The 27,695-nt window shown below is 37.8% G+C and overlaps 1 protein-coding gene across 20 annotated transcripts in view; it reads right to left on the bottom strand.

Annotated features, from left to right (window-relative positions):
* rerea (arginine-glutamic acid dipeptide (RE) repeats a) overlaps window positions 1–27,695 on the bottom strand; it is a 238,223-nt gene that overhangs the window by 6,537 nt on the left and 203,991 nt on the right. For 15 of the 20 annotated variants that reach the window (XM_073938963.1, XM_021469958.3, XM_073938965.1 and 12 more), the window contains 8 exons: window positions 26,516–26,614; window positions 17,319–17,399; window positions 5,199–5,361; window positions 4,779–4,871; window positions 3,582–3,781; window positions 3,329–3,490; window positions 3,109–3,222; window positions 994–2,381 (listed from right to left, as the gene is read on the bottom strand). In XM_073938963.1, coding sequence (XP_073795064.1) covers window positions 994–2,381; window positions 3,109–3,222; window positions 3,329–3,490; window positions 3,582–3,781; window positions 4,779–4,871; window positions 5,199–5,361; window positions 17,319–17,399; window positions 26,516–26,614 — 2,300 coding nt within the window. Of the gene's footprint in view, window positions 1–29; window positions 2,382–3,108; window positions 3,223–3,328; window positions 3,491–3,581; window positions 3,782–4,778; window positions 4,872–5,198; window positions 5,362–17,318; window positions 17,400–18,158; window positions 18,393–26,515; window positions 26,615–27,695 lie in introns of those variants that run through there. The other 5 variants (XM_073938971.1, XM_073938970.1, XM_073938973.1 and 2 more) reach the window with 2 other exon arrangements.

Raw genomic sequence — 27,695 nt, 5'->3', positions numbered from 1 at the left:
ATCAGGGGTCATCACAGCAAAAGAACTGCCAACTTATCCAGCATATGTTTTACACAGCAGATGCCCTTCCAGCTGCAACCCAATACTGGGAAACACCCCTGCATTTAGTTTATTTAATTCACCTACAGCGCATGTCTTTGGACTGTGGAGGAAATCAGAGAAAAACCACTCAAACATAGGGAGAACATGCAAACTCCTCACAGATATGCTAACTGGCCCTATTTACTTTGTTAATCAATGTAACAATATTATTTACAACACTTTTTGTTGCTATAATAATGTAGATTTTATTTTATTTATATTCCAATAAAGTATTAATATTACATTCTAACAAACATTATGAATACTGTTGATTAATAATTTTATTATTTACTGCTTTTTATTATATTAAAATTAGGGCTGCAAGATATATCAGCGGTCATATCGTTATCGGCAGATAAATACTATTTTTAATGTTATCGCTATCGGTCCAATATCAACATCAGGCCAATATCTTTAGGCCAATAGATAATGTAATTGTACAAAACTGCCTGCCTCGCGCATAAGCGAGTCGAACTTGTTCAGACTTGTCCAGGGCACTGTAACGGAGCTTTCCACACAATGTTTATTCCTTCAAAGTCTGTCCTTTGTTTGTGTGATATTGCTGTGCATTTTTAACTCAGTAGGTAACCATATTCCTTATCATTGTAGATATGTTTTAGGCTATTCAGTTCATAAGATCAGTTACCACTTTTATGAAGTTTAAAAAATAATTAGTTCTTCACTGTATAAAAATATAACATCTTGAAATATTTATCGGTCTATATTTATATCGGGTATCGGCCTCCACATATAAAGAGTTATCGGTTATCGATATTGGCACAAAAGTCCATATTGGTGCATCCCTAATTAATATAACACGTTTTTTTATTGTACTGCTGAAAATATTGTGGAAAAAAGATAAATAGTAATAATAAATTAAAGACACAAAATTGGAAAAGAAATATCAAGTACCGTGCTGATTGGCTGGCGTGACTGGGAGTGTTGACGATGGTGGGTGGAGGCGAAGGACTCCTCTGTGGTGGTGGAGGACTTTCTGGCTCCTCTGTTTCATCCAGAGGCTCTTCTTTAATCTGTACAGGTGGCACAGTGGAGGGTCCTGGGCAGGGAGCGCTGACCGATGCAGGTAGTGGCATAGATATGGAGGGCGGAGGTTGCTGCAGTGTAGTCATAGAGCTGGACACTGAGGTGGGAACGGTGGAGGGCGACAAGACGGGTGAACTGCCTGGCATGAAGGAATGAGGAGGGAAGGGGGGCTGAGAAGGCGCTGAGTGTGAGGCAGAGGAAGAGGAAGGGAGCGGAGGAGCCGGTGGCGGTGCTTGACTTCCTGTTGCCGGAAGAGTTTGTGACTGGGTGAGCACTGGAGGTTGCACCGGTGGAGGCTGTAGCTGCTGGCTTTGAGACATGAGCTGAAGGGGTGGCGGGTGGGCAGAGGGAGGGTGATGGTTGGATAAAGAGCTGAGGGGTTTCAAGGCGGGCGGTGGGGGCAGGTTGGAAGGCATCTGCGGGAATGGGGGGTGGCTGGGATGTTTGTGTGATTGAGCATTTGGCATTTGTGGGATAGGGGTGGTTGGCGGAGGTTTGATGTGGGGCATGGGTAATGGTGCGGGTGGGAGAGGCTGCTCTCTGGGAGGCTGACTGCCGCTCTGTGAAGAGGACTGCGACTGTGATGGAGGTGTGTGAGGTCGCTGTTGTTGGGACAGGGAGGCAGCTTGGGCTTGACCAGAAAGGGGTGAAGGGGGAACCTGAGACTGAGCCATTGGGAAGGGCTGAGTGGGTAAAGCATGAGGGTGAGGCATGTGTGAGGGCCCTGCCTGCAGAGGGTGGCCCATGGGTGGCATGGGACCATGTAGTGGAGGCTGCAGGGCTTGTGGGCAGGTTTGAGAGGGTGGAGGCGGTTGAGGCATGCCTTGCAATGGGGAATGAGGTGACGGCAGCCTCTGCACCCCTGACTGAATGAGAGACAGCGGACCCGCGGGTGGTATCTGCTGAGGAGGCATGGAGGTAGGGGGGATGGATGGAGATGGTTGAGAGGACAGTGAAGGTGCGCCTGAGGTGGGTGTTGTAGAAGCTGCAGCTGCCGGTGGAGGGGCTGGGGGTAAAGTCCCTGTCTGGCACTGGATGACTGGAGGGTGCTGGCCCTGAAGGATCTGCTGCTGGGCTGAGGAGTCAGAGTCACTCTCGTTGTCTCGTGGGCTAGGGATGCTTGGAGAAGAGCTGCGGTTGTCCTGGTCAATATCCTTAGGATCACTGCTGCCCTCATCGTTCACACTTCGCCCATCTGAGCTTTCACCCTCGCCCTCTCCCTCACACTCTGAAGGCGAGTTCGGCACACTTATTTCCTGTGTGAGATAAACAGGAGAAAGGGTCAACAAACTTGACCGAAGCAGGGGTTACTGATGATAATAGGTGCAGTCATGATCAAGAACAAATAACCTTTGCATTTCACAGTCATTGAGTTGCAATGAACTCATGACATTTAAAGGATATGAAATCACTCTGTGCAATCAAGCTGCTACCAAAGGTAACAGCCAAAGTAAATACAACCTTAAAATCTAGTGTCTTCACTGGACTCTGGGCCAAACAGAGCTGCCACAAACCTTTCAGTGAACTTTAGAATTAATTTATTAATGTCTTTAAAATTAATGGAGAGATAATCTTCCAAGAAAACTTTGTTTTTCACCCAAACATGTTCCACGTTTCCATGCTAACAATAATTTAGCCATTATCTTTTATACATTAAACAATACTCAACAAACAGCTAACTCCGCAGCAGAATTAAATCACAAAGTCAACAACCATACAACAAATGTCTAGAATTAATTCCCTATATTACCTGTTACTTTCACTTGAGGCCACATGAGTGAATTTAAATAGAAGTAGAGCCATGTAACTTTTGCTAGTATTTTTTTGTATAAGCAAAATAAACACTTGTTTAACACGAGTAACAAAATATATGCGAGTCTGAATACAGCCAGTGTCTTTCAACTGACTTCCACTTTCACTCATCTGCATTTTAGAGTTCATCACATACACAAATTTTAGGATGCTTAACAGGAATTTACTGACCTGTGTTTTGGACTTCTTGGCGCTTGCCCTTTCGGACTCCTCTGTGTCTGAGGCTCCTTTCTCCCTCTGGCGTTTGGCACTCTTCATAGGCGATGGCGCTTCTTCCTTTGTCTTCTGTTTTGACAAAACAAAAACATGTTTTCTCATGTTTCTTACGTTCATGTGTTCCTGGGAAACTTAGTGTGATTTCAATGTTACAGTTTGTGTCTGTGGGTCATACCTTGCTGGGTTTCTTCATCGAGTCAGTCTTGCTGTCAGTGCTGGAGGTGCTTGCTGCACTAGGTGAGGTTCGCCCGCTGGATCGCAGATCCTCATTGGTTGGTGAGGCTCTGCCATCTGGGCTAGCGGTCTGCTTCTTGCGGCCACTTCGTAGCGTTGACATCTGAATCAATAAAATATGTGATGTAACAAACAGCAAACAATAATAAAACGGTTTAAATGAAGCTAAAATGAAGCAAATTTAGGCATCTTACTGAGCCGCGATTCCGTCGAGTCCTCATGCTATGCTTCCCACTGAGTCCATCGTCTTCCTCTTTGACAGGTTTGAACATAAACGGTGGCGGGTCTACAGGCTTCTCAATGGGTGGTAGTTCGCCGTACTTCTTAAAATGGATCCGGCAGTCGGTGCACAGCAAGATGTTCTCGCGACCCCCGTGGTGCCAGTCCTTGGAGGCTGTAAACACAAATTTAAGTTTAGCTGAGCTCTGCTTATTAAACATTACACTTACAGAAAGTGCTCAAGGGCTACCCAAACACCTCGTGGACATGCTAAGGTCAAAGGCTCTTACTTATCCATGCTGAGGTTGTTTTGGTATCAGATGCGAGAGCGATATGAATGCCAATTGCATCCAACAGGTCAGAGGATTTAATGAGGCAAAAACGAATGAGTAAGTGTCAGATTGAATCAAATTAGAAATGACACACACTGATGTCCATCTGCCAGATGAGGGATGGAGGCGAGCATCAGTGCTCTCTCAAACTGAGAGTAATTACAGGCCTGCAGAGGGATTTATTGAGTCCTCTGATGGGAAAACAGTTATAGAGTCTTCACCTGTCTCATTGTATCACTTATATTAAGTTAATACCACCAACATTTCACCTTGGGAACAAATGAAGGACTGGGAAAACACATTGTTTGCATCTTCTCTAACTGTTAGCCACTCAGGAAATTAGAATGAATTTGGAGCAAATTACACAACAGTTGATGACCGCTAATTTATTTGGACCAGCAGTAATACAACCATTATCTTATTGGCAAGGACTTAAAGTAAAACAGGACTTAAACTAAAACAGATATTTAAACAAATGCAAAAATAATATTTTGATGAAGAAATATTCTTTAATATATGTCTAAATCACTCAACATTGTATTGAAAAGTTGAATAATAGAAGTATCACTTCATTAATATTCACTATGTGTTGGTCTGAATATCAGCATGGTGTAATTTACCTTTTTTACATTTTTTATAATTGAAATAAAACAAATATACACATAAACATGCTACAACATTACATAATAAAAATAAATATAAATGATAATAAAAGTAAATGTAGACATAGAAGGTTTTTTCTTTCTGAAATAAAAGTAAATCTCAATTTGTTTAATGAGTTGTTCTGTTAGTATGAATATCAGCATGGTATAATACTGCTTAACTTAATATAGTACTCACTGGTAGTGAAACAGTGGCGGCAGGCGTAGCCCTTCAGTTCCTGCTCGCTGTCTTCACTGTCAAAGTCATCTTCACTGGCTGAACTCAAGTCCACTGAAAAGAGAAGCACACTTGTTAGTAAGCAAAGGAAACAATTACCGTTTCCCATCTATGAAGACAAAAAAACTGAGGCCTGCTACACTTAATACATTATCAGTGGCTCTTTGAAATGACAAGTGGTGTATACATAATTAGAGCAATCCCTCCCAGTTCCGTCTCTTATCGGATGTAAGATTTCAGCTGTTTACTTTGAACAATCACAGAGGGGGATCTGCTCTTTGAAAAGGCATATTAGTCCTGGGAGTTTCAAGGATGTCATGTTTGGCTGTGACAAGTGTCTGTTCTCTTTCTCGAGGGGGAAGAGAGGCAGACTGCACTTACAGAACTCGCTAGACGGTGGGCGTGAGGGTGTGTTGACGGGGGTTGAGGCGGTGCGGGTTTTGATCCGGCGGAAGACGGGTTGTCTGCGGTGCCTGCGATGGGCTCTGCAACTTGCAGCCTCTGGTGTTTTCTTCCAATAATAGTAAAAGGTGATTAGCTCCCCCTGTGAGACAGAAAACACAAAAACAACCTCATGAGCCATCTGCTTTTAAAAGCACTTGACAGTCCAAGTATGGAAGTGAAGATAAATAAATACAGCTTGATTAACCAATAAAAAGACCTCAGACTTCAAATGAATAAGGCAGAACCATAAGTAGACCACTAGTTTAGTTTTAACAGACAGAACGGAGAAATTACAGATTCCTGCATACAGAATCCAGGCCAGGTTTGCCAACAGACTGGCTTGTTGTGCTGTGGCCATGTCTGTCCCAGGATTAGGCAGTGAAGCTCTCTGAATGCTGGGATATTAGGATCAGTACATTGGTGGCTGCCTGGGTGGCAGGCGCTTGAATGGAAACAAAGGAACATGTCAGGGAGAGCTTTGGCGCTACAAATAGGGAGTGAAATGGCTCCAAGCCCCTGCGCTAGAAGAGTCAATTGAACTTTAATCAAACATTCAGAGGGCGCGCTTGCCAGGGAGTAAAGCATATAAATCCCGAGCACAAAAGCCAGCCAGGAAATCAATACCCTACTGAAACATTAACACATGCAATCACGGATCAGAAGACGCTTTGCTGAGGCAGCCTGTGCAAATTAACTGTCGCGTTCTGGACACACTCGAAATAATACACATGCCCTAAAAACGCTGTCTGGTGGATATGCAATTACGCATTTTTCCTGCGGTGGTTTCTTTCATATACCTCTCGCTTTATTTCCGACTAAATCGCTTTCCTGTTTTGAGATATTCATTTCAAGGCATTGCATTGGAGTGTCCTGCATGTCAATGGCTGAGCTCTTAACATGCTTTAATGTTTTAATGGGGCAGGAATGAGTGAAGAGGACAGTCATGAGGTTTGACAGGGTCTGTTAAACTCAGGCTGAATGGGGCTTGGGTGTCTTTAATGCGTATTGATTGCTTTCCCTCTTTGCTTCGGCTGTTCTTCTTGACATAAATTGGTCATTAAAATGCTGCTCTCCCCAACACATTAACAGCTTTACGGCAAACACTTCAAACTATTCTTGGCAGTGAGCGGAAAAACATGTACTTTGAATCCTATAAGACTATTCATAGGCTATTTTATTGCTTGAGTGAATTTTACTGAACCATATAGATTTGCTTCGGATGCCTGCACTAGAGTATATGAATTGCATTTACATAAATCACAAAAATAAAAGCTGTAGCAGTCTGATGGAAAGCCTATAAAGCTGAGGCTGACCTGCTAAGCCACCATGTCTAACATTGGCAAACACACAAGATAAGTCTTGTACTTACAGCTTCATAAGAGCGTTGATGGCCCTTTTTCCAAAAGCAATCAGGGTACAGCATATAAAACACTTGGGAAGTCACATTCAAGCAAATGCTTAGCTGTTTGAAACTAAAATCCACTTAAAAGCCTTTAGGGAACTGGTGAGCTCAAAATATGACATGAAAGAGAGAAAAATGCACACCTGAAGACCAAAAAGCACATTGAGAAATAGAAAATGTTCTCAAAATGCTTCCACATGTATCAGAACCTGAACAGCTCATCTTTGAGCGGCCCAATAGATACGCATACATGGAGTATCAATTATCACAATTACATCAATTACTTGTGGGTGGTACAAATGCTTGCCAAATGAGAAACACAAGGCTGACAAGCTCAACTCAAAGTATTTCCAGCCACCTTGAAGCACCAAAAAACACAAGCCACTTAGACTTGTATATGAAGTCATTCACGAGTTAATGCCTTGTGATAATTCTTAAGAATAAGCCCAGCTCCTGCAGGATATTTAGCCGATATCATGAGTGGAACGCACAAGGGCCAAAGGCCCAGGGTCTGGTCTGAGAGTAAAAGGCTTTTTGGCAGGGTGGGTCAGGGCGCAGGTGCAGGCCAAAGGATGGCAGGCATCCTGATGTGAAATTTAATTGAAATGTGCAGATCAAAACTGTTCAGCAGGACAGCAGGCTGGCTTTCTTCACAGCCTAATGACTGTTCGGCACCGCATCCCCCTCCCCTTCCTCGCGGTTGCCGCTCGCTTTTTATTTTCCCTCCCTCTATTTGATGTGAGCTTTGAAGCATGAAACCTTAACTTAATGCTAAGGAAGATAAAAAGAAAAGGTCATTTTAGCCCTCAACCATTTCGCCGGAGCACTTCATAGCTCTTAAACGTCCTACAGGAAGGCAGACGGAAAAATTTGCTCCGGTTTGGCGTAATAACACCGCGCAAGGAATCACCGTGGTCATTCAAAAGTAATTTAGTCCACAGGCTATCAAGACAGGTGTCAAGGCTGAAGAAGAGCTGACATCCACGGGTGAAGATAACACAGCAATTCTTAATGCAATCTGCTAGAGCAATATGTAGAGGAGTGGGGGAACGAGGATGAAAAGAGTGATGAAATGTTTTGAGAGGATCATCTGTGATGATGACAAATTTCCTCAGGCGATAACTGTACGATGGAGAGTTATAGAAAAATCCCTTTTCAAGCTGGAGGAGAGGAGATGGAAGAGAAAATATGATTTGATTAGAAGCATGGAAGGGCTGTGCCAAGTCACGGCTCTGTTTTTTTCTCTCATCCCTCACCCGTTTCAGAACTGCCCATTCTTTCTGACAAAATGTTGCTGGTTTGTTCGTCACAGAGATAAGAAAAAAAAATTGCAATATTTCTCAAGGTGCAGCACGGAAACGTAGGACGGGCGCAGAAGAAGCTATTAGTCTTTTATATAGGGAGATGTCCTACTGCGAAGCAAAATAAAAGATGACATCTGGGGGAGGAAATGTCTCCTGTGAGTCTCTTTTTGCAGTGAGGGTTTGAAGCTGGATGCACACAGTGAGTTAGTGTCAAGTGCTAAGACTGACAGCTTGAATAACAAAGCCAGGTCTCATGTCAAGGTAGGTTTGTTGGTAGCAAAACTGAGATTTCTCTCAAATATCTGTAGTGAGCATCAACATTTCAAGAGCATTTTTTAGTTTTCGATATAGATCAATGTGCAAAGCGTTGTGTTGACAATGAAGAAACTCTGATAATAAATTTGAAAACATAAAAATGTACCCTGCTAATCACAGAAGACGTGTTGAGTGGGCTTCCACTCCAAACAATTCTTCAAGCCTCATGTCAATTTAAAACAACATAGGCTTGAATATGAGTAGATACCGTTAACGTTTAAGTTCAACCTCTCTCCAAGGGTTGGTAAGTTTTTAAAAATGATCTGTGGTAAAAATAGCATGGATTTTTGTACGACTAAAATACATTCGTTTTGTTTGACTTGCTCGTCTCCCCAGAGCCAGGATAAGTGCGTCAAGCTACTCGTGTATGTGGAATTTCCTCCATTAGCCCTGAATCTCTAAGCAGAAGAGAGGAGTGTGCGCCAGGGAGAGAGAGATACTGACAACGTAAGCTTGGAATTATGAGACATTTCAGAATGCTTCCATCTGCAGAATATTTCTGGAGGGTGGATTATCTGACAAGGAAGGGGCTTACCTCCTATCACGGCACAGAGAAGCGCTTTTTCTGCTCCGATTTCAAGTCAAGAAAACCTATGATGTGTGAGCATGCACTGTAATTTCCAACAGATTATGCTTCTGCTGGAGAAACCGTAGCCGGACCTTCTGCTCGTGTGTACGTTTGTGTGAAGGACGGGTGCGAGGCCTAAACTCCTGTATTTATACACTCATCTGCACTCAGGCCTGGGCTTGAACAGATGGTTTCTGTTTTTCCTGGCAGATTTGTGACGAAGCCACAAAAGGCCCCTGCTTTGACAGTCAGCCAAACGGTTAAGGCTGTAGCTGGCAAATACAGGGAAGGAGAGCAGCAGAGAAAGCAAGGGAGGGCAGTGAGGGGGGAACAGAAAATGGAAGATAGCAATAGACAATCGAGCCAGCCTGAAGAAAACCTCAGGAGCATTTCCTTGGTTAAACAGTGTTTTTGATATGAGAACATTTGGTCACTAGGTACAGACAGGCGATGTTCAGCTGTAAACATTAATTAGTTGAGCTGGCCCGTGTACTTTATGCTTCTTGCCTGGGACCGATTGGGCCTGTTTACATGCGGGCAGGAGGGACACACAGAGGCAATGACAAATTCAAGCTTGTGTAACTGAAAACAGAATTGAAATAAGTTTGATCAGCTTACAGAACTTTACTTTAAGCATTCATGTTTAAGAAATGCTGGAAAATGTGTCCATTTTTTACTATTTCACAACAATGACAACGTTTACATAGGCATTAGTAATCAAACTATTTGCCTTAATCTGAATAAGAAAATAATATGATTAAAGTGTTAACATGAGTTACTTTTTGAATGTTCCTTTCATGATCTCGTTTTACAGCACATATATCGATTAACGTCATTGTCACCATGCTATCCACATTTGCTCTGGAATTTCATGTAATTTTGGGTGCTTCATTTTTAATTTGTTGACTTTAACTGCAGTTTGGCACTTTCACTTTCATTTAGGAGCATTTCATGCATGCCCTTGCGACAAATGAGATATTGGATGCAAGTATGAATTGGTGGAATAGTTTGATTATGGCGTTTACATTTCTGTACTGCACTTCAATAATGCGACTAAAATCGGCATACTCCAGATATCTTAATTTGATTTCTGTTTAATTTGATTATGACAAAAAAAAAATCTAATTGAAAAAAAATGAATAAAAAATAAATAAATGTAAAAAAAAAATCGCTGTTTACATGGTAGACTCTTAACCAGAGTATTGTCTTAACTGTATTAAAATCTGATTATTGGTGTCTGTGTAAACGTATTCACTGTAAATTTCATTTTTTACTTAAAAACTACAGAAAAAAATGATTTTATTTTATTTTAATAAATAATATAATCAAATAACTGCATGTAGTTAATTGTGTATGAATATACATAAGATTAATATACTTCATCAAAATTCGAATTTAAAAATGCATTCATTTTTGATAAATACTATTTAAAAAGGTAACACTTTATAATAACTACACACTATGAATCATTTACTAAGCATTAGCATAAAGTGAATTCATTATATTAAGCATTAACTCAACATTAATAGACATTAGTAAGCAGTTTATAACTGCAGCTAGAAATGCTTTATTCTTGACATAAGCATAAATAATGTGCTTAATATTTCACTTTCATAATTTGTGACTGATTGATTTTTCATTTCTAAATGAAGTATCGCATTATTTACAAACCATTCATATTTAAGAGTAGTTGGTAATTTTTTTTAAATCATTCAGAACGAGTTAGTAAATGATTAATGAACTTTTGAAATCAGTGTTTACATATATTACTATTCAAGCATATAGTAATGGTTCCTATATGTTAATAAATGCTTTTTTTAAACTCAGCTTCATCCAGTTGAGACCTAATCTAGTGAGGACTATTTATGCTTCGTAAATCCCTTATAACTTACAATTAAAGAGTTAGTAAGAAATGAATAATCTTTGCAATCCTATCTAATAGAAAATTACTGTAATGTTGCAGAATAACAGGAGCATCAAAATACAACATAAAATTGGATTTAAAAAAAATCAACAATATAATAATTTAACAGTATACTGTATTTTAATACAGCATTTCAATGTTATCTAGCAATGTTTAAACTGTACAGTAATTTTATTTTAGATAAAATTGCAAAAATTAATTTTTCATTTAATACGGATTCATTTGTGTATCTGAAAATGAATAGAACATAGTTGAACTTAGTTCTTTTTTCCTGCTAAAATTTAACTAAGCATTTAATTGTCATTTATAAGGAATTTATAAAGCATGAATAGTCCTCACTTTAGGTTAGGTCACAAAACTGGAAGTTGAGTTAATAAAGCATTAACCAACATACAAAGTAACCAACAACATATGTCTGAATAACAATTATTACAAATGTTAATCTGAATAGTTTATTAATTGTTTACTTACACATTCTGAATGATCTTAAAAACCACCAACTATGCTTAAATAACTGGTTTGTATATGACGCAATACTTAATTTAAAAAATGAAAAATAAATCATTGTTTGAAAACACAATTATTAAGCACATTATACATGTGCTTACAAGTCAACCATAGAGCATTTGTAGCTGCAGTTACAAACTGCCTTCTAACATTTATTAATGTAGAGTTAATGCTCAACAGATAATGAATTCATTATTTGCTAATGCTTAATAAATGATTCATAGTGTTTAGTTAAGTGTTATTATAAAATGTAGAGACAGATTATTCAACTTATTCTCCGCGTACGAATGGGCGCAGCCATTTGAACCTTTTTGGCATGAGACTTCCAGTCTCATTCACTTCCATTTACTTTTAAAAGATTAAAAATAGCACACTTTGCTGCTTGATGTTGCAAACTGATATTTTTTCTTATTATATTATTCTACTTTGTTTGTTTACTAATGCAAACATTTGTTTGTAGAGCAAGTAGTTTGACAGTTTTCTGCCGTTTATTATTTCTAGTCATTTCTCACATAGGCAGCTGAATCGAAAGTTCTAAAACAATCAAAAAAATTAGCGCACTTTCGCATTGAAGAATAAGGTCAACAGAATATTTTATTTCTAACTAATAAAACTCATAGAAAAATACCAAATTGAAAAAGCTGTGGCAAAATATATTATAACAATACCACAGAATGATTAGAGTTAGAACTAATATTTAATATAATATTTTATATTAAAGCCACAAATTTCTGCATCCACTCCAGACAGTCCATATTGACAGTCCAAATAAATACTGCTGTTATACTGTCTGAGAAGAGCACTGAAAAATCACATTGAGAGGAGACGTCTATTACTGTAACCTTGCTCCAAAGTCAACAAAGCAACGTAGCACTCTGCAAAAACAGGCTCTATTCAAACACGATTGCCCAACCTTGTGGTTAAATCAGGCAAATGTGAGAGGGGAAAAAATGATGTTACAATGGCCTTGGCTGATAGAGGTGGGGTGTAAATGATGTTAAATAGACAGCAGATCCCCGCTGCGCTGCCCGTTTCAGTTAGAAAAGAAAGAATAAGCCGTGTTCGCTCGTGGGTCAACGAGGCACAAGCAGAGGAATCAGCAGTTGTGTTTCCCTGCTGTAAGCGCTTTTAGCCAATGGAGGCAAAAGTACACCACAGCAAGACTTTTTGATGGGGGTCGATCTCTTTAATCCAAAAGATCAAGTTGTACAGCCACAGCTTTGTTCGGAAATCCAGACAGCAAACAACACATGGGCCATCCAAGCCCACTCTTCATACACATTAAACAGAGAATTATAATCTATTTGTATAGCCTATCAAGAAAAATGCCAAATGCACAGACCATCAACAACATTTCCATAAACAACATTTACCAACACGAGCAGGCTATTTTATCAAGGCCGGACAGCTGCTGGTGATGAAGCAGACCGCCAGTTTTTGCCATTTTAATTAGTGCCCAGTCTCGAATACCTCTAATCACACGAGCGCCTCTCTAGGGCACAGGCTGCAGGGCTAACGTCTTTGCAATGAATTCAATTTGACATTTATACAGATCGCACCAGGGCAAACATCTGCTACAAGGTTGTGCCGAGAACAGTTCTATCATCTTGGCCATCTTAGCTTGAAAATTACAGGGCCCGAGGGCCAGGGCTGCCTCCGTACACACAATTGGATCCTCTGCAGCTTTACCTTACTGCAACGCCAGCAATGTAGCTGGATTACGCCATGGCTGTTTTGCCATAAAGACCGAAAATATCCCTCAAGCATCTTTTCCTACATTACGCAGTCTCCATTTTACTTACTGTTCTTTCATCCTACAGGTGCAACTTAATTTAAACTTTGCAGTGTTGGTAGGCCTGTCACAATAATCAATATATTGACTTATCTGCACAACACAAAGACATGACCTCAATCATTTTTGGTGATGCAATATATATTGCATAAACAATTCTAGCTACATTTCTTGCATCTAGCAACCTCTGATTGCCGCAAAAATCTCTATTGGAGGTGTCAGTAAGGTAAAAAAAAAACACTAAAGTATTTACTTTAAATTACTATAGTATATTTTCATGTAGGTGTCTAACAACTGAAAATAGATTTGGTAGCAGTTATATCAACCACTGTTATATTTTATCTTGCACTTTTTGTGAACACTTATTGCTAACCATTTAGGATGTATTTTTCTAATTAATAAATGGTTAAACTGACTATATTAAAATGATAAATATTTTATAAAAATAAAATATTTGGAAGAGTGTAATTGCATCATGATGATATATTGTCATTCTGGCATTATATAATGAGTGGCATAAAATCTTATTATTGTCTTAATGACAATTATATTATCCCACTATATTTTGGTGCAATATAGCGTACAACAAAAAAACGATATTGTGACGGGCCTCGTTGTTGGTCTGCACAATTCAAACAGGGATCTGACAAGCCAGGGTCAGATTTCCAAGAAGTCAAAGCAACAGACTACTGTTGAAAAGCTATGCAATCATGCTTTAAATGGGAACCAATGTGTTGTTTTGTGTATCTGGAATCACCCCAATGAGAAATTTTTGATTTTCGAGAAGTTTCAGTACTTCAATCTAACATAAACACTTATATATTTTATCAAAATTGTATCTGGTGACCCCAGTACCCTATACTGTGCCTTTTTGTTTATATGGTGTCATTTAAAAGTGCTCTTTTGCTCTGTATTGGTTAGAACACTGCTCTTGAATTGACCAATTTCATTTCTAAAATGAATGATAATTTTTATTAGAGTTTTGGAATAAATGTTATTAGACTATACATTATTAGTACAGAGTAGGAATGCCCAGATCCGATCACATGAACGGAAATCGGGCCCGATCATGCGGTTTCAAACTCTATTGGAACTGTGTATGTATTTATATATTCTCATTATTTTTAACACATCTATTGTTATGCAGTAGCACAGAGTTAGACCTCTTTCATGACTTTACACAGAAACAGCAACTCATGCAGCATGACATCACTTTGTTGCGCTATTGGTTAAATGTCGGCAAAGAACACGAAAGCAGCTTGAAGCAGAAAGTGCGAGTATGTCTGTGATCTGTAGGTATTACAATGTTGATGACAATATTGCCATAGCAAACTGTGAGATATGTAAACTTGGGATTGCCTGCCAGGAATTTATGTTGAGATGCTATTTCTTTTAATATTAGATTTTTTTTATATTTACTGTAGCACTAAAGTCCAAAAGTGAAGAATTGATGTTATTTATTACTTGATTGTTCAAGCTATCTCACAGAAGTGCTCTGTTTGTTAACAGAGTTGTTGATTGTAAAACAAAAAAGGTGAATTAAATAAAAAATAGATCATCCTGGATCTGTTTCTTCACTCTTCTTTATTATTTTTTTATGTATTATAGAAATATCGGATTGGGTTTAGGTATCAGTAGATACTCAAAATCAAATAACTCAAAAAAACCCGATCGGGACATCCCTAGTATTGGGTCTATATATTATATACCACTATGTACTATATATCATTAGACCCTATATTAATATTTTACTCAACCCTACAGTATATTTAATAAATGAATCCAGGGAGACACGCATCCTAATATCCATCTATAAATGTGGCCAAAAAGGTTTTAAAACGTACACAAAAAAAAATTCTAAATTGTTTGCAGCTTAAATTTGATTTACTCTTCAGTTTCATTATTAAGTGATGACAAAAATAAATGAGTAAATCACTAAGGAAGAGTTTCGGAAGAGTACCGGGAAACTGTCCGAGCTTCCACATGGACCCAACACCAAAGATGTGTTATCTGCGATCTGTAGACACATCATAGCGAGTTTGTTTGGGAACATTTCTTGCACCAGTACACAAATTATTCCATGACGCTGTCTTTCAAGTGGAGGAAATGGTGGCAGTGAAAAGAGCAGAGACAGTAAGACGACACACCCACTTCCCCAGCTTCCTCTTTTATTTGACTTCATATAAAGCATTCCAGAGAGCTAGTCAGGCCTGGTGTGTTTGCACAGCAGTGGGTGCTTAGCCTTGGCACTGGCTCTTTATGAGAAACACAGCTAATAAGTGCTGAGGGGGAAATCGGGAGAAAAGCTGCACTGTATCACCCTCTGTGGCCCTGGGCATTTAAAAAACGCTACGGTCATATCAAACCCTGAACCATATGACCTGGAAGAAATGCACAGAGAAAAAAAAAAAAGTCTTCACCAAAAAAGCTGGCATTTGAGAAGCTGGAAGGGTTTTCATGTTAGATGAATGATGGAAGTAGTTTCAGAATATGCTCAAAGTCACATACAAGAAAGAGAGATATGGGAAAAGAAATGAAGGAGAGAGAGAGGGAAAAGGACTGTGGAGAAAATAAATCAAGCTTTCCGCGGGGTATTGACTGGCACTTGCGCAGAGAGCTGGCTTTCAGCACAAAAGCGACTTCAATCTTAAGCAAAGTGGGGCTTTTTACAGAACACTCGCTTTTCTTAGTGTATATTGAACTAACCCCTCAACCCTGCCCTTGAGAAAGACTGTTGTGCCTCCAACTCTCCTTTCGCCATCATTCGCTCTGCTTGTCATGGTTTGCAGGAGGTGGCTTGTTTACGTACACATGCACATGCTGAATTAAACAGAACAAATATTTCAGTTTGACTAGGGATGACCATTTAATTTTAAACACCTAGTCATGGGTTATAAATGTGTTCATTTAATTGTGGGCTAAAATAAATAAATAGTTGTTATTTCTACAATATGGACTAAAATACTGGCATACTAAAATACTGTCAGTACTAAAGTTGCCAGATTGACAGTTTAACTTGCAGGTTTTAGCTATAAAACAAACCTCAGGATTCTCAAAGCAACAATAAAAACCAATGAGTAACAAATTTCAGCATAAAAGAGCACCGGTCCACTCACCAAACAGGTATTTGGGTGTGTACACACAGAGTTAATGATTATTTGCACTATTTCACTTTGTTGTTTCATCCACAGGGTCATACAGTCAACTAATGATTAAAACTGGGCCATTTAGAATATGACTTTATGGCCAGCTGTATACGTGCTGCTTAGCAGAAGGAGTCAAACAAATCTGTCAACGGCTTTAAGGGTGACAGGTTTTTTACAGATTCCCTCTTACAAAGAAGGATTTTCTTTATTGACTAATCATTGAGAAAAGTCAATACCTCATAAAACATGCACTTGATAACCAACCTATTAGACAGAGCTTGTGTTTCAGTGTATCTGACATGACACTGAGATCAGTAAAGCTAACAGCTGAACTGATAAAACACTGATAAAAACATGGTTGGCATGCAAAATGTCCTGTACTCATGCACGCTTTAGGAATAGTTAAAAAGGTTAAATCATTGCTGTAAACAATGTGCAAAAATTGTAATATTTAAAAAGTATACTTGCAAGTATTTAAATTGTATTACTTTGAAAGTTATTAAATCTAAAAGATATATCTGAACATCATGTCATTTTCAATAAGTTTTAGGTCAAGTTTAAGTTTAAACAAGAAAAAGTTTCTGAAAACACTTCAAAACCTGTTCAGAGAAAAATAATTTTCAATAAAAAAAATAAAAATAAATAAAAATAATAATAAAAAAAGAGTTAATAAGTAAAATTATATTTTTTCGGTCATTTAAAAAATGTCACACATTACCCGAATTGTGCTCAACAAAAAAAGCTTAACAATAAATTGCTTTGAACTTGAGTTTATTTCTCTGAGGCATCAGTAATCAGGGGTGTGTGTAGCTGTTTTTACTGTAACTAAACATTATATAAACAGTAATGATTCTGTTTTGACTAAACACATCTTGTCTCAGGGCCCCTGTTCAATCACCAAACAAACTTACTGTTAAATCTAATATTCATGCACTCAAGTCCATGTGTAAGTTATGGCTTTCAATCTTTCCTTAACCTCGCTGTTTTCAAAACCACTAAGGCATGGCTTCAATTTCAAAACACGAGAAACCACACTGAAAAGGAGTTAACTTGTTTTAGTGTCAAAGAAGCGATGACAAATAGGAAAAAAATGACTTACCGTCTCCTTGTTAGGGAGCAGTTCTTTCCGAATCCTAAAAAAGTTCTTCCCGTACTGCCGTAAACCCTTTATGAAGCGTTTCTGTAGGGATAAAGAAAAGAGAAAGATGGTTAATATTTTATTTTTAAGCACCCATAACAACTGACATCAAGAACTACATATACAAAACACTGTGAACCGCAAAAGGGAAGAAAACAATGTTAATCTGAAAATCTCTGCTTGTGCTAGCACAGCTCTGCTACAGCAAAAAAAAAAAAAAAAAGAAGAGGGGAAATGACAACAAAAGCAGGAATAGAAGCTGAGATTAAACCACAGCGGAGTAAAAATGCAATGGCAGCTCGTCTGAAATCTTAGTGAAAGTTCAGCAATGCGATATGCTTATATGAGGGTTGCAAACCAAGTTCAAAGCCAAAACTGAACTTCAATAAGTTACGAGGAATCACAACACACTTCTTTCTGATCATACAATTTGCACGCTCACACTTCAAACAGCTGCCTGATGCCTGGGCAAAGTACTACAATTACAACCCCGTTTGCTTACAGTTAGAGCAAACAAACAGAACTCAAACTAACAGTATTTAAATAATCAACCTTATGAATGTGTAAAACAACTTAAATCCAGCAGATTTCACATAAAACATTCACTTAATAGAACTTTTAGGACAGGAACCTAAGAGTTAACTCCCAAAATAAAATCTGTTTACACAGACTGCTGTTACACAAAAGGAGACTGTGTGGCTTCAATGCTTTTCTATTCCTTCAAGAGCCACAGACTGTGAGCCATAAAAAGCGGAGGCAGAAACATTCATAACCAGCGAAGCAGACAAGCAGCAGATTTACTTTCTTGTTCCAGCGGCGAGCCCCGCTCCACAGTAATCTCAGTCAACGGTCCTCAACAAACACACACTTCGGAAAGCCAGTGAAAAGTCCACTCCGGCACACGACCCGAATCTCTACGTCCACTCGTAGGCAGTAAAAAAATTGAGGTGCAAATCCACAAAGTCTCCGAACATACGTTGTTTTTTTACGAGCAAGAGATAGCTTGTCACTCTCTGCTCCTCCACTACAAAGGGGAAGGCTTTACATGTGATCTTTCTGCTAGAGAGCCTCTGGTCTGTGGCTGACTGGAAAACCTGGAGTGGAGTCGAGCCATGCATGGCGGATCGCAGCGGTTGTGTCACAAGAATTTTCAGAGGGCTCTCTTTAAGTGTGTGCGCGTTTACATCACTTCGCCGTCTGTTCTTCTCATTACTCTAACTCCAGCCCCCTTCATAGTAGCTCTCTATAGCGAGCAGCAAAGAAAAAAGCTAGAGGGATGTTTGTAGAGATTTTAAGACGTGGTTAAATGATCCGAGTGGTTTGCAAAACCAGTCGTGGAGTTCCTCCAACATTCTCATCCTACTTTCTCAAATGTATGATGGTTATGTAACCGAGAACTGTTTACACATGGCGTTTAAAAGAACAATCTGTGGTGAGGAAGGGAGGGAGTATTACTTGTTTCTCTTTACAAGATTTATGCCTCGAAGCGCTCTGAAACTAGCAATAAATTAGATGTGAGAGTATAATGAAAATCCTAATTGTGTAAATTAAAACGACAAGCTTTTAAAACGAGATTTACCCTCGCAACAAGTTGAGATACTCAATAGTGTTAAGAGGGGGAGAGAAAACAAACACCACACAGACGGAACATTTCATCTTCTGTGGTAAAGAGGCGGATGATTAACCAGTAGGTGGTGCAATGTGCAAAATGAGCTTGTGATGATCTTTCATTGCACTTATGACTAAAGTACTAGCTGAATTCAGACACATCAGACTGTCCGAAATTATTTTACTCTGTTTTCATGAGTGTAACAACACTGAAGCAAGCAAAATGACTAGAGAAAACAAACAAACATAAAACCTTAGCATAAAATCAATATTTATACATCAGTGAGTTTACCAGAACAAACATGGCACTGCGACCAACCAGAGGGCAATGACAGCCACTTAACCAGAACAACTTTAATCTCCCACTGATGAGTATGTATTCAGCATTAATGAATCTCCAGCCTGGTGACCACAGGTCTAAGGTGCGTACATGTGCTTTTTGTTTAACACATTATGCGTTCAAGGGATCAGAGTGTGCTTTCATTATCCAAGGTCTCGGATCCTGGCCGGCAGGACAAAAATCAATTACACCTGCCAGAGTGGCGCGTGTTAGCGGCCTGATTATGTCACCTTAATTATGTTTCCACTACTGTAATATTTACAGTGCACTGCAGGCAGGCAGCTACGTCTCGCTCGCTGTGTGTCGGCTCCGCTTTAAGGCTCCATTTCAGCTGCCTGGGCTCGCTGCACTCTGAGCGCAACTAATAAATCATCCACCAATCTGCTCCCTGAATTGCTCTGCCGCTGCTACGATTGCTCCGGCCCGCCGTTGCTAGGCAACAGGGCAGATGACGGGAGGGGGGGGAGCGAGGGGCGAGTGGGGGTGGCGAGCGCTACCGAGTCACCAGCCACCCCGCTCTGCCCAAACAACAGGCTTCTTTCTGTCAAAAATTGTTCCAGTGCGCTGGCTCTGCTTTCTGCCTCTCTCTCTCTCTCTCTGCTCGACAGTGCTCTATTGTAGAAGAGAGAGGGGAGAAGGGAATACAGCTCAAAAGGCTATTGTGATGCATGCGCACTTCCTGCCTAAATCATAATTGTTAAAAGCTGTAAAACTGGTTAAGATCATTGGAGCATGTACAAACAGATGGTGTCAGACCAATCGCACAAAGCACACTACGTGCGTCCAACACAAACACACACGCACAGAGAGCCTGGCAGTCTTCAAATACCAGGAATGCCTAACATTTAGCTCTATGGCACAAACACACGGGGGTCTTATGAAATCTGTGTGCTTGGCCTTTTGCTGAGGCTGACCTGCTATGAGCCGAGGATACAATTACAGGCGCAGATAATATCACGCAAATGTGATTTGACAAGACGGCGATGATGATGGCACTTTCTCACACACACACAAAGCCACCACAAAGAGAGATGAGCGCCAGCCCACATCCTGTCCGTTTCAACCTTACATAACATCAAAAACCACAACAGAAAAGACAGACATGAGGAGAAAACTATCAAAGGCACAGACATAGTACTAGTCCTATTAATATGAGCAGACGCCTGGAGAAGTTTCTAAATCAGGCTGCCACTTAAGCATTTGTTTAACCTTCCAGTCTATAAATATGCATAGTTTCAGCTTAACCGCTGCTTTTCTTGTGTACTGTAAGAAACCAAAGGTGACAGGAAATTCTCCAACACACCCTTCCTGCCTGCCAAAGTCTCATGCCAATAAAGCGGTCTTTAAATCTGAGCACTAGTGATTCCACTTCACGCTTTAAAGAATAAAATAGTCGGTGCTTGCCAACTTGTGGGTCACAGGTCTGTTTTACAAACAGTGCTCATATATAAGTACATCTCCTACAAATCTGTTTTAAATTCATATTTTTAATAGGAAGCTATAAAATATTATATGTGAATAAACATTAGATTAGTCAGTACTAAAGCCAAATCTGGAGGGAATCTAACAGAACAATGGTCCAAAAAGTAGTACACACAATTTTATGTTATAGAAAAATATTAAATATAAATAAAAAGAAAAAAAAAGTAAGAATCAAGACAAAAAATAAAAAATTTGTTAAAATTTTGTAGGTTGTAATTTTTTTTGCAATATTTTGCTTGAATGTAATTGTATTATCTTTCAATTTCTCAATATGTTTCTTGACTACAATATTTTTTTAAATAAATATATAATTTAATTAAAGATATTACAAAGTGCACTTTTTACGTTTCTCTAAAATTTACCTTTTTTTTTTTTTTAATAATTTAGTATTTTCCCCTAACACAAACATTTTTGGTCCATTATCATAAGTTATTTTGTTAGATTAGCTCCAGATTTGGCTTTAAGACTGACTAATTTATTATTCATGCACAAATATAATACTATATAGCTTTCTTTAGAAACTATTCATTTAAAAGATAGATTTGTGAGAGGTGTACTCGTATGTTGATCACTTTATATTTATATATGTACATTTTAAACTTTTCTATATATTTTGTAATATTATTTATAGAGAGATTAGATGAATATATAATGCACAACGTAAATATGACATTAACGTTATCTTATGTACACTTTTTTGTTTGCACACAACTTGTAACTTCTGTGTCCTGAAGCAAGAAAAGCTGAAAACTAAACAACCATGTACACTTCTCCAGGTGGGTGGCCAGTTCCACTACCCACAGGAAAAAGCCATTAGTCTGTTGTGCTGGGAGGGGTGTTAGACATTCCTCCCTTTTCCAAAAACCAACCTCCCTTTATTCTCCAGCCCTAGAATTATTATTAAAGAGTAGGATTGCAGAAAAAGTGCACACTTCTTCATTCGCCACTGGGGGGCTGCAATCTTGCCAGGCTGCCCGCTGCCGCACACAGCACTTCAACTATCTGGAGCTTCACGCTGTCATTCGTCAACCTGTGACAAGGCAGAGATAATACACAGCAGGGCTGAGCAGCAGATAGCAGCCCTCACTGTGGTCGTATATCAGACACCCTGAAACACAACACTCTGTGCTCTTTTTCTGGCTGCCTTACAAAACCCAGTGAGCTGAATTTTTGGTAATCACAGACACATTTGAACACAGCATCTCTCTTAGAGGGATAGTGTAAGGAAAACATTTACTCCTCTTCAAGTATTTAAGAATTCATGACTTAATACAGCTGAACGACATGAGCAAATGTTTGTTTTTGAGTGAACTATGGAATCTGTTTGACAAGTTACTACATTCAATATTTTGGAGGCAGTAAGATTTTTGTCTTTGAAAGATTATTTTGTTTACAAAGACTAAATAAAATAAATATAAAAAATAGTGGAAAATACCAATATTGTGAAATACGGCTACAATTTAAAGTAACTGTTTAATATTTGAATGTTCTTAATTTTCTTCAGCATCAATACTTTAATTGTCAGTGCCACAAAATCCTTTGAAAATCATTTTAATATGCAATATTGCTGTTTATTAAAAATGTCTTATTTGCTGCTTTACATTTTTTTGCAAACAAATTTTTGACATGGTATTCTGCTATATAAATTAAAAAGAAAAGCATTTTTAATCCTTAATAATAATAATAATATTATCTTTAAAGCATAGGTCTCAAACTCAATTCCTGGAGGGCCGCAGCTCTACACAGTTAAGCTCCAACTAGCTCCAATACCTGCTTAATAGTCTCTAGTAGTTGTGAACACCTTGATCAGTTGGATCAGCTGTATTTGATTAGGGCTGGAGCAAAACTGTGCAGAGCTGTGGTCCTCCAGTAAATGAATTTGAGACGTATGCTTTACAGTCTTTCCACATTTGACAAATATATTTTAAATATTTCAAAAATATCCTTGAGCCAGTGTCTTCAACTAAAATAAATAATAATGCCATAACCAATACCTAAATAAAAAAGAGACCTTTTTTGTTATGCTTGCATACAGTGATTACTATATTCCAGATTGTGTTGAATAAAAAAAAATGCTTTAATGGAATTATTGTATTGTAATGATTGGCCTGTACTGTTACTTAATAAATAAATATCAGTACTTGAGCTTATCCCTACATTAAAAACATGAAAACCCTTCCAGCTTCTCAAATGCCAGCTTTTTTGGTGAAGACTTTCTTTTTTTTTTTCTCTGTGCATTTCTTCCAGGTCATATGGTTCAGGGTTTGATATGACCGTAGCGTTTTTAAAATTTGAAAAAGCATACAGCAACACTTGATTTAATCATCCAAAATTTGCCCTTTTTTGCCAAAAATAATTGATTAATAAATAAGTGTATTCTGAGAGGGTTGACATTTTTCACTTTGCAGAAATCACAGGGGAAGATTTAGACAAAAAAAGAGAAGGACTAATATTTTTTACGCCACATTACTAAAATGGCTTACAAGATTAAAGGGTGTTATAGATGACATGCCATTTCAGCGCATTACATTGGGATCTGAAAGAATTCTCCAGATAAACTGTGGCACGAGAACAGAAATAAAATGGCACGTTCTCTCTCTTTCTCGCTCTCATTCTGTTTCTTTCGGCAGCTGAAAGCACTGCAGGCTAGAGGAGAGGAAGAGAGGCTCCGAGGGCCATGTCGAGCGGCTGAGGGAGACGGGTGACAAGTGACCCTGAAGAAGGGATGATTCTGTCATTTCTGAGACAGTCACTGTCACTTTTATTCACATTTCAAACAAGAGCGATGGTAAAAGAGCAGGGATAATGAGGCCGTGGACCTGCAGGCTGAAAGAGAGAGAGAGAGAGAGAGATGATAAATAAATGAGGAGCAGCGGTGCTGGTGTGAGTGGCCAAGGTCAGGGGTACATTTACACCTGTCCCTCAAGGCTGCAGGACTGCAAAAGCACAAGCTGAAATCAGATCGGGGGAGCAGTGTCCTTGACGGTGCAGCGGTGGCCTGGCTGGGTTACAGACGCTTCGCCTGCCCCCCAAACAGCCTCCTGCGGGGAGCAAAGACGCCACTGAGAAAAGTACCAACAGTGGTGTAATCCAGGCCTGCGCTCATGCACTATTTATTCAGCATCTCTATTATTCATCGCAGACAGACTGTTATACAGTTCGTTTCACACACACGCTTCTCCCTGTGTACATTTAAAACAGGCGCACACTCAGTTATACATGCCAATGCTGATCGATACGCACAGGCTAATTGATCGGTTTTAATGGGCTCACCGGCACTATTAACGTGACCCTGGTTTTAAAAATTCAGGTGTGTAGCTTTAAGTATGCACATGTAAACACAAACATGAATGCTGATTTAAGGAAAAAGATGTGGCATATGCCTCAGCCTTTTGGGATATGAGCTAGTAAACATTTAGGACACTGTTTGAATATTAATGGTGGATAAGTATGTTTGGAAACAAATCTAGTTCATTTGAGGAAGATTTGTTACAAGCTATCTGGTCCGTAATGATGTGCTTAAAATGTTGCCATACAAGCAGTTTACATATCATTCATGGAGTGTTTTTATTTTTTGTTCTGAAATGTTTTAGAAGTAGGACATTTGTGTAATGTTTCTGAAATAATTCTACACATTTCAGACTGCTCAGAGAACATTTAAAAATTAACAATCCTAATTTTGCTAAAATTCTTCAATGGAGTATTTCCTCAACATTCATGAAAGCAAGAAAACAATGACATCCTTGAAATATTTTATAGATTGAATTACTTTGTAGCTTAATAAAAAATAATAATTTTGGAAACATTTTCCTTTTAATTTTAAGTCGAAGAAATTTTGCTAAACATATAATCATGTTATTTTAGATAAAGCCTCAGAAAGGTTGCTAGGTGTTTGAAATTTTGTTTTTAATGTATTATTAAATTTCATTGAGCTACTCTTTAACTGCCTGTTCTACCAAATGGTTGGCCATGTTTTGACAGTTTTAAACAATTACTGTTAAAGTCATTTAAAGCAGTGTTTCTCAACCACGTTCCTGGAGAACCACTAGCCCAGCATATTTTTTCATGTCTCCTAAACCAAACAAGCCTGATTCAGATCATCAGGTCATTAGCAGAGACTGAAGGACCTGTAATGGGTGAGACAAAGGAAACATTCAAAACATGGAGTGCTGGTGGTCATCCAGAAACATGGTTGAGAAACACTGCTTTAAAGAATAAATAAATAATAATGTAATAATAAAAATAATAAATGATGAATAAACGTTTTAAATAATGGTTTACACTACACAGAATTGTTGATTTACAAAAACCACTACACTTGACTTTGGTTTTATTGTAAAAAAAAAAGAGAGAGAAAAAACATGTTATATGAGAATTTGAAATATTTTGTCATACTTCAAAAAATACAGATAATTTAGTATTCAAAAATGTTTTATTTTGATTATTTTTTTAATAAATGGATGTTACACTTCATATTTTTCAGATTTTCCATAGCATATGTATTAATTCCCGTACTTTTCCATAAACCGACATTAGTAGAAACCTATTGGTAGAGGTTGATATTTAATAAATTATGGGATGTGTTGAAAAAAATGCATTGAGTGTGTTTACTAGCGACATTAGGAGTTAAGAAATCCAATCCAAAAATTATTTTCTTGGTGGGGCAGTTAAAGGGTTAAGATGAAGATTAAAATAGACATCATAATAAAATAGACATCATAATAAATGTAATAATAATTCCTGAGTGGCTAACTGAAATAAAATACATTAATATTTAAATGCTATCTCAGTTGAAGAAAGTTTTAAAAATTTCTAATTTAATAATAAATGATGTAGTCTTTAAAACCATGCTTGTTCAGCTGTCATGGACCCAAAAACAAAGTTATAAAGTGTTTTATATGTGAATAAAAGGTTTGCCCTTGGCTTCTACACTAGAAGCCCTGTCACGACTTGGCCCACACAGAATCTGCGTGCGCAGAAATCTGCAGATCTTTAGCCCATCATTGGTTCTGTATTTACTGGTGTAAATGTGTGTAAATTTATATTTATTTTGTTTTTAAATTAATTTCACTAATATTATTGTGATATATAATAGTAATATTAAAATGTTCATATGATTCATTTACAATACAGTTTGTAAAGCAATAATCTTCATCTATTAGTAGAAATATAAGAGAATTGCTTGGTTTACTAATTAAGTGGATCTAATTGGATTTGCATTGTAAACATTTAATACACGCTCAAAATTTATAATTTGTTTTATTTCATAAATTAAGGTTTTAGTTATAGTACTCCGAAAATCATTAAGCATAAACCTGCAGATTTTTTTTTTTTTTTTTACAAAATTCTCTTGCCCTAGTTATGACTCAAGTCAATCCCTACAGAGACTGTGTAAATGCATACTAGCTTTTCAGACTCTTATCAACACAGCAGATCTTCGTTTTCCTTACACTATACCATCTGAGGCGCAAAATGCATTAAGGTTCTGGGATCAAATAAAAGTTTTTAACACAAGCTGACCAAGACTTTGTTTCCCCCTCCTCTGCTTCTCCCTCCTCTCAGAGAAGATTTATTCCACAGGCCATAAACAGGATGCAGCTGCCCTGTTCTGCTGGAGGAGCTGGAATCCTGAGTGCTTTTCAGTGCACGACAAAGAGCCAGCAATGCAGAGAAATCCGGCCTTCTCTCCCTTTCCACATTATGAAGAAAGTTTAACTCGTTCACTCACCACTTCGTCCTCTGACCAGCACTTCTCAATCAGCTTAGGCACTGGTTTCTTCACCAGCCGCTGCAGGGCTTTTCCGGCATCGTAGCTGCTCTCATGAAGCTGTAGAAAAGGCGACAGGGAACAAATTAAGGTTAATGATTGATGTTTTGGAAATGTCCCTTTACAAGCTGCTTGTAATTTTAGGAGCTAAACTACTTTAGCTAACTACTCAGCTATTCAAATCTGAATTGAAGCAGCTTAAGGTAGACAGTATTTAAACTACAGTATTTTATTCACTACCAGTCAAAAGTTTGGGGTCAGTTTTTTTTAATAAAAAAAATATATATATTCTGAATTTGAAAATGATTCTGTAGCAGCATTTAATAATGTAAAAATAAAATATTGAATTGTTAAACATTTTTAAATTTTAAATGACCGCTTTTTTATTGTATGTAATTTCAAATTAAATTACTATTCCAGTCTTTTTTGCTTTTATTACTATTATATTTAATAATAATAATAATAATATTAGAGTGATTTCTGAAGGATTATGTGACTCTGAAGACTGGAGTAATGAAGCTGAAAATTCATCAATAAAATCACTGGAATAAATGATTAAATTAAATTATAAACTACTTTTAAACGGTTATTTTATAGTGTATAAATAATATTTTAGAATTTTACAATTTGTACTGTATTTTTGACTAAATAAATGCAGCTTTGGTGCGCAGGATTAACTTATTTTAAAACATTTAAAAACCCTACTAGTAGTAACTTAACAAAATAAAATCCAACTAAAAACAAGTTAAATTTAATTTAATTTATAAAAATACAATGCAACTAGTAAATGAAATGCAATCTACTAAGCACAATTCAACCAGAACTTGAGGTACAATATATTAAACGCTAAGGAACCCATAAAACACTATAATTTAACTTTAATTTCAGTAAAAAATATTATATACAAATAATGAGATAAAAGCATTAAAATCTTAAATAAAACATACAAATTTTACTGTGATGTAAAAAATATAAGTGAACACTTCAGAAAAAAATTTAAAACTAAACAAAAACTAAAACTTAAAATACTAATAAATGTTTGTTTAATTCTACAAGTAAATATTTAATAGAAATAGCAAGTAAAGAATAAATACTCATAATTTGAGTCAAAATACTAAATATATCTGACTTTTGAAGAACA

The sequence above is a fragment of the Danio rerio genome, chromosome 23 (genome assembly GCF_049306965.1).
Source record: "Danio rerio strain Tuebingen ecotype United States chromosome 23, GRCz12tu, whole genome shotgun sequence".
Lineage (NCBI taxonomy): Eukaryota > Metazoa > Chordata > Actinopteri > Cypriniformes > Danionidae > Danio > Danio rerio.
The sequence above is the reverse complement of the archived record's forward strand: the minus strand, read 5'-3'. Positions and strand labels throughout refer to the sequence as shown.